Consider the following 7,520-nt stretch of genomic DNA (forward strand, 5'->3'; position numbering starts at 1 on the left):
AAAGACCCCCAGCAGGATGGATTGGCAAAGTGGTAGCATGAATGGGATCAAGCGTGTCAACCATAGTGAGGGTGGCCCAGGATCGGGCAGTGTTTCCTTCTGCTGTGCATAAGGTCTCTATGAGTGGGTACTGACTCGATAGTACCTAACAACAAACCTGTAGGGTAATCTCCATTTTTGGATTTGTTCTTATCTGTTTTCTTGTTAAATCAAATGTTTGCATAAACCAGATCGGTGTTGTTACTAGAGTGTTAAATCTTAACCTGAGCTTGCAAGCAGAAAAATTTAGCTTGAACTCTAAACTGAAAACCTGAAGTATAGTTTTCTTTAGTGATATCCCGGTAGAGGGAGCTCAAGGCTCATAAATAAATACCCAAATGGAGTACCACTTTTTGTACAAAGTAGAATTATCTCCCATGATTTCCCTGAGACTCATGAAGTAAAATTACTGCATTAGAATTCAAAACATTAAGAAAATGGAAAACTAATTTAGACCAAATTAATGAAGAAAGTAAGTTAACGATAATGAAAACAAGCCAGTAATAAAATCCTGAGTCAAACCTCAGATATATTAAGGCAGAGTTTTGAAGACTCAAGACACCAAGGCAGTTCCTAAAGGTTCATAGAAAAAGGAGAGTCCAGTGGACTCAGTTGGATTTAGAGTCTGATATTCGGGTCTTGTAATGGAGGCATGGCTCCAGTTTGGATCACCAATATGGCCGTAGTGAAAAAACTACAAGTCTGTTTAAAATAAAAACCAAGGAGTTTATTACAGTGAATGAGCATTTTACCAAACATGGAACCAGAGACAAAAAACTCTTGTTCCAAGAGACTGCAGAGTAATGGAGGTTAATAAAAAACTGCAAGTAAATGGGGGTATAGTTGGAATCTTTTTTATGTTTGACATTTACAAGGTGTGGCGCTGTAGTATAAGCACTGGACCACAAGATCAGTTTAAACCACAAGGTCAGTGGTTCAAACCCATCAGCCACTCCATGGAAATCCTATATAGGATTGCTATGAGTCGGAACCAACTGGTCAGCACTTCATAACAACAATATTACAGGTGTCAGGGTCTTGATTAACTACTAAAATCACAGTTCCTGGTATTTAGACATCTGTTGCTGTTATCCTTGAGTGCCGTCGAATAGATTCCAACCCATAGAGACCTTGTGTAGGGTTTCCAAGGAGCAGCTGGTGAGTTTGAACCACTGACCTTGCAGTTCAAATGGCTTTGCAGTCTGGCGCATTAACCCACAGTGCCACATCTGTAGTCTGTGTTAAAATGACTTTTATTAATATATTTCAACAGAACTTTCGATGGTGAATTCTGTTGAAATATAAAAGCAAAGAGTTTGTTGAAGAAATAGAATGGTTACAAGTATTCTAATGCTCAAGGAAAGAATAAGGATTTTTATATAGAAAAAGTTATGTTTGCATTTAACATCAGCTTATTCTAATCATAAATTGGGTTATGATTTGAAATAAAGGTTTGGAAAATTACAAGTACAGTTGAGGGGATTTTAAAGGAAGTGTTTTCTTAGAATTAATTTAGTCACTAAAGTTACATGCTTAAAGTTGAATAACCTTGTAGGGTGGACAAAACACCATTTTTCTGTAGAAACTGCTTGTGTCTAGCTTAAAGGTACAGTGAAAAAACATTTTTTTTTTTTTTTTTTTACAGAAGTCACAGTCTATATTGTGTAACAGAAAAGTACAAAATTGAGTCACTTAGTACAAGGAGGGGTTTGACCTAAATGTTAGCCAGAAGTTCATTCATGTTAAGAGCCTTAGTTTTGGAATGCTCTTTTTTTCTCATGAGAAAGACTAGTTGTAGTTAAGGATAGTGAAAGAAAGGGCATGAGTAGCATGTGTTGAGATTAGACAGGTGGATGAGTCGGATCATGTGACTTCTAGTAGGCCAAGGTGAAGAGACTCACAGGGAAGCAAGGGGAATAGTTGCTAGAGGCTGTTATAGGAAACCTGGTGTGTAGCTGCAGGATAACCACTGCACTGCTAACAACAAGGTTCTCGGTTCACACTATACAGGGTCACAACGAATTGCAATCAGCTCAACCACAGCATTCACCATTAAGAGGCTAGGTGAGAGGGGATGGTTACTTGGGCTAGCGTGGCACTGGAGCCAGAGAAGTTGAGAAAAACGAACCCAGTAGTATATATTTTGGCGCAGAAATGCCAAAAGATGACCCTTGGATTTGAATGTAATCCTCACAGAAGTACATGAAGAGAGAGGTATTAGAGTTCATTGTATTGTTTCTATCAATTAAAATTTGGAACTTCGAGGAGTATACAACAAATGGGTTATTAAATAAAATTTTAGTGCAATGATTTCTGGTTGTCATATATAGATTTAAAAAGCGTGAAGACACAATATTGAGTTCAGAAGATCAATATCAGATCTGATTCTTGTGCATTTATGTGTTTGTGTCTAGAATAATATTAGGAAAGTAGACACATCACTGCGGGAAGAGATGTGGGGAGAGGAGCCTTTTCTTTTATTTCTTCCGTTTGCATTTATTTTTGCAAGCCACGTATATTGCAACACTTTTCTAGCAGTTAAGTGCCGTCAAGCCCGTTTCGACTCATGGTCATAGCGACTCTGTGTAGCGTTTCCCAGGTGTGGCTGGTGAGTTTGAACCGACCTTGTGGTTCAAACGACCTTGTGGTCCAGTGCTTATTCTACAGCGCCACATCAGAACTCCTCTGTAATAGTGTTGCTGTTGTAAAGCGCCGTCGAGTGGTTCAGACTCATAGACACCCTATATAGGGTTTCCAAAGAACGGGTGGTGAGATTGAACCGCCGACCTTCTAGTTCAAACTGACCTTGCAGTCCAGTGTTTTATCCCACAGGCCACACCAGAATTTCTTTGTAATAGCACACTTAGTTAAAAATGTCTGTAATTTCAAACAAGGGGCAAGTCGGACTCCCGCGCCTTTTGTCCTAACCACGTGTTCTTCTCTTGCGTTTGGACCTCCCACGCCCCACCCCGTCTCTCCGTATCCGGCGTCTCTACTTTCGCCTCTCGGGCGCCTCGGGCTCTCTCTGAGCGCATGCTCCTTCTCATTCAAAGTCCGGGCGTTTCCCTCCCCCCAACCCAAATTTATTCGCCCAGTGCGCAGGACCATAGCCCCTTCCTCACCTCCCCTCTACACTAGGCGTCAGTCGCCGTGTGTTTGCGTCATCGCGCCACGCCACCACCAGAGCCTGTATGAAGATGGCGGCAGCCGTTCTTAGCGGGCCCTCTGGTGGCCCCGCGGCTGGGGTTCCTGGCGGAACCGGGGGTCTCTCGGCGATGGGCTCAGGTCCACGTCTCCGTCTGCTGCTTCTGGAGAGCGTGTCCGGGCTGCTACAACCGCGAACAGGGTCCACTGTTCCTTCCGTACATCCCCCAGTCCGCTCGGTCCCACATTTACCCGGTCTCGTGTGCTTGTTGCAGCTGCATGGGACGGTGGGCGGGGCCCAGGTGAGTCCTAGGCCGCGTATTCGTGGCCCTGTGGAAGGTTAGCGCCGGGTACCTGGGCGTCGGAGTCCCAGAACACTGCAACTGCTTTGGGAGATTGAGGGAAGAAGAGCTGAGGGAGAAAGCCGACCTGGATATCCGTCCGCACGAGATCCACACGGAGTTTTCTCCAAGGAAGAGATTTGGCCTTACTGCTCTGTTGCTTGGTTATTGGTGGTAGTTGTTGTGTACAGTCAGTCATATCCCACTCATAGCGACCCTGTATAGAGTTTTCGAGGCCGTCAGTCTTTCTGGGAACAGACAGCTTTATTTTTGTCACGTGCAGTGGCTGGTAGATTCAAACTGTTGCTAGATTCTAATTCAACTTGCAGTTGGCAGCCCAACGTGTAACCCACTACACCAGGGCTCCTTAGGTTATTGGTAGGCACATATGAATGCATTCAGTTCTAGACCCCTTAATCACTCACTAGTTATATGATCTTTAACCTCATTGTCGTCTGATAATAGTTGTTCTATGGGATTGTTTAGACTGAATTAACGCCTGTATTCAAGGAATAAATACATACTGAGCTCTTATTCAGGGTTGGGTACTGTACTGGGTGTTCCAGTTATAGAAGTGGTGGCAGATTATAAAACTTTGAAAATTGTATAGTTGTTGTTAAAAGTGCCATTGAGATGGTTCTGACTCATAGTGACCCTGTATAGGCTTTCCAAGAAGCAGCTGGTGGGTTTGAACTGCTGACCTTGTAAGTAGCAGTCCAGTGCTTATTCTACAGTGCCACACCAGGATTCCATAGAGGTTGGCTAGGGAAAGAAAATGGGGAGGAAAGGCTCAGTAAGGGGGAAACCCATGTGGGAAGGCCCTGTGTTGAGAAGCAGTTGTCAAGAAGGTCATTGTACCTGGCACCAAGATGAATGGGAAGAGATTGGAGATGGGGTTGGGGAGCAACAGTGGACAGGTTATGCAAGGCTTTTTAAATTAGACTGATAATTTGGAATTTGCTAAAAGCCAAATCTCTGAAACCCTCTACAGGGTTGCTATGAGTCGGAATCGACTGCATGGCACTTAACAATAAAAGCTGAAGAAAACATTCAGTTCTCTGCAAGCTAGAAACCCAGGGATTAGTCTCGCTATTTCCTTCTTGGTCACACAACCACCGCTAATCCTGTTGATTTTATCTTGAGTAGTTTTCAAATCTGTTTAATCCTTTCCATCCGAGTTTGAACCACCATTGTTTTCCTCAGGTGTAAGTACTGATCCCAGGACATGATGTGTCGAACACATAGTTGTTAAGTGCTGTCAAATCAGTTTTGACTCATGTTGATCATTTATAGAGTTTCCAAGGAGGGACTGGTGGATTTGAACTGCTGACCTTATAGTTAGTAGTCCAGTATGTATCCTACAGTGCCACACCAGGACTCCTCAACCCATAGTATTGTTATAAAATGCTGTTTAGTCAGTTCTGACCCATAGCCACCCTGTATAGGGTTTCCGAGGAGCAGCTGGTGGGTTTGAACTGCCAACCTTGTAGTTCACAGTGCCACAGCAGGAGTCCTGTTGAATAAATATGGTGAAAGGATTTAACCTTGGTTCATACATTTCCTGATTTTAAATCATACAGTATCTTGTTCTGTTCTAAGGGCTGCCTTTTGGTTTATGTCCAGGTTTCTTATGAGCACGTTAAGTGCTCTGGAATACCCATTCTTTGTAATGTTATCCATCTTGTTGTTAAGTGCTGTCGAGTCGGTTCCGACCCATAGCGACCCTGAACAGGGTTTCCGAGGCTGTAAATCTGTACAGGAGCAGAAAGTCTCATCTTTCTCTCGCGGAGCAGCTGGTAGTTTTGAACTGCTGACCTTGCGGTTCACAGCCTGATTCGTAACCATTATGCTACCAGAGCTCCTTAATGTTATCCATAGTTTGTCACAATCCACACAATCAAAAGCCTTTGCATAATCAATAAAGCACAATTAAACGTCTTTATGGTATTTTCTGCTTTCAGCCAAGATCCATCTGATATTAGCAGTGATATCCCTCTTTCCACATCCCCTTCTGAATCCGACTTGAATCTCTGACAGTTCCTGTTAATTATATTGTTGCAGCCATTTTTGAATTATCTTAAGCAAAATTTTACTTGCAAGTGATTTGAATGATATTGTTTAATGATTTCTGCATTCCATTGGGATTTCTGCGTTCTCTTTGGAATGGGTACAAATATGGATCTCTTAAAATCAGCTGACAAGGTAGCTGTCTTTCTTTGGCATAGATGATGTTGTTGTTGGTAAGTGCCATCGAATTGGTTCCAACTTATAGTGACCTTGTAGAGGGTTTCCAATGGGCGACTGGTGGGTTTGAACCTTTGATCTTGTGGTTAGCAGTCCAGAGCTTATCCTATAGTGCCACATCAAGACTTTAGCCATGTGTCTTAAGTTATTTTAAATCTGGAATGATTCCTTAGACTTCGTTTCACGATCCTGACAGTTTTGAAGAGTGCAGGGTAGTTAAGGAATGCTGGTGGTGCAGTGCTTTAGTGCTCAGTTATTAATGGAAAGGTCAGAGGGAGCTAGCCCCTCTGCAGGAGAAAGATTACATACAGCATTGGAAACCGTGTGGGGCAGTTTTGCTTTGTTTTATAGGGTTGCTATGAGTCAGAATTGACTTGATGACTGTGGGAACATAGGTATTTTGTAAGATGTCCCTCAGTGTGGTTTGTTTCCCATCTCATAAGTGGATTCAGGTTGTGTGCTTTGCAGGCCGGAATATCACATAAGTCCTCATTGTGTCTGGTGGCACATGATGTGATAATGCTGACTTTGATTACTGGGTGCTGCCTACCAGGTTTCTTCAGTGAAAAGTTTTGGTTTTATATAAGTGGAATTACAAAATGTGGCTTTTGGGGTTGGCTTCTTTCACTCAGCATTTCATTCTTGAATAATATTCCATTGTAGGGATAGACAGTGGTTTGTTTACCCATTCATCAATTGATGGACATTTAGATCATTTCCCCTTTTTGGCTAATATGAATAATGTTGCTGTGAACTTTAGTTTTTGTGAGGATACATATTTTCATCTCTCTTGGGAATTTAGTAGACTTGCTGGGTCATATAATATCTTTGTTTCATCTTCTGAAGAACTGTCACTGTTTTCCAAGGTGGCTGCACATTTGCATGAGGTTATCAGTACACTATATGCTAAATACCCGGACTCCTGGTGTGGTACTGTAGGATCGCCACTGAATTTCAAACCACAAGGTTGACAGTTCAAACCTACCAGCTGCTCTTCAGACTGATTCAATGGCACTTAACAACAATAACAGGCCAAACATTAGAGTCCTGGTGTGGCACTGTAGGATCAGCACTGGACTACTAACCACAAAGTCAGCAGTTCAAGCCCACTAGCTGCTCTTCGGAAACCCTATACAGGGTAGCCATGTGTCACACTGACTTGAGGGCACTAAACAACAACAGTCAGTGCAGTATATACTATAGGACAAACATTGACATCTTGGTGTGGCACTGTAGGATCAGCATTGGACTGTTAACCACAGGTCAGAGGTTCAAATCCATCAGCTACTCCTCGGAAACTGTATATAGCAGGGTTGGAGAACATCTGGCTCATAGGCTGTATGTTGTTGTTGTTAAGTGCCGTCAACTAGATTCCGACCCATAGTGACCCTTTATAGGGTTTCGGAGGAGCAGCTGGTGAGTTTGAACCACCAGCCTTGCAGTTCAAATGGCTTTGCAGTCTGGTGCATTAACCCACAGCACCACACCAGGACTCCAGCCATTACATTGTTGTTGTTGGTAAGTACTGTGGAGTTGGTCCGACTCATAGTGACCCTGAACAGGGTTTCCGAGGCTGTAAATCTTTATGGGAGCAGAATGCCTCATCTTTCTCCTGTGGAACTGCTGGTAGTTTGGAACTGCCGACCTTGAGGTTAGCAGCCCGATTCGTATTAGGAGTGAGTTCATTACATGTTTGACCAAATATAGCATGTTGATTTTTTCCCAGCTTTTTATTGTGAATTGAGTGAAAGT

At 42.9% G+C, this 7,520-nt stretch overlaps 1 protein-coding gene across 1 annotated transcript in view; it reads left to right on the plus strand.

Annotated features, from left to right (window-relative positions):
- Positions 1–3,137: 3,137 nt before the first annotated feature.
- The window catches only part of PELP1 (proline, glutamate and leucine rich protein 1), a 32,163-nt gene continuing 27,780 nt past the window's right edge, over positions 3,138–7,520 (plus strand). Inside the window, exon 1 of the mRNA XM_006863329.1 lies at positions 3,138–3,485. Coding sequence (XP_006863391.1) covers positions 3,231–3,485 — 255 coding nt within the window. The 5' untranslated portion in view covers positions 3,138–3,230. The remainder of the gene's footprint in view (positions 3,486–7,520) is intronic.

This window comes from Chrysochloris asiatica, unplaced genomic scaffold (assembly GCF_000296735.1).
Source record: "Chrysochloris asiatica unplaced genomic scaffold, ChrAsi1.0 scaffold00054, whole genome shotgun sequence".
Lineage (NCBI taxonomy): Eukaryota > Metazoa > Chordata > Mammalia > Afrosoricida > Chrysochloridae > Chrysochloris > Chrysochloris asiatica.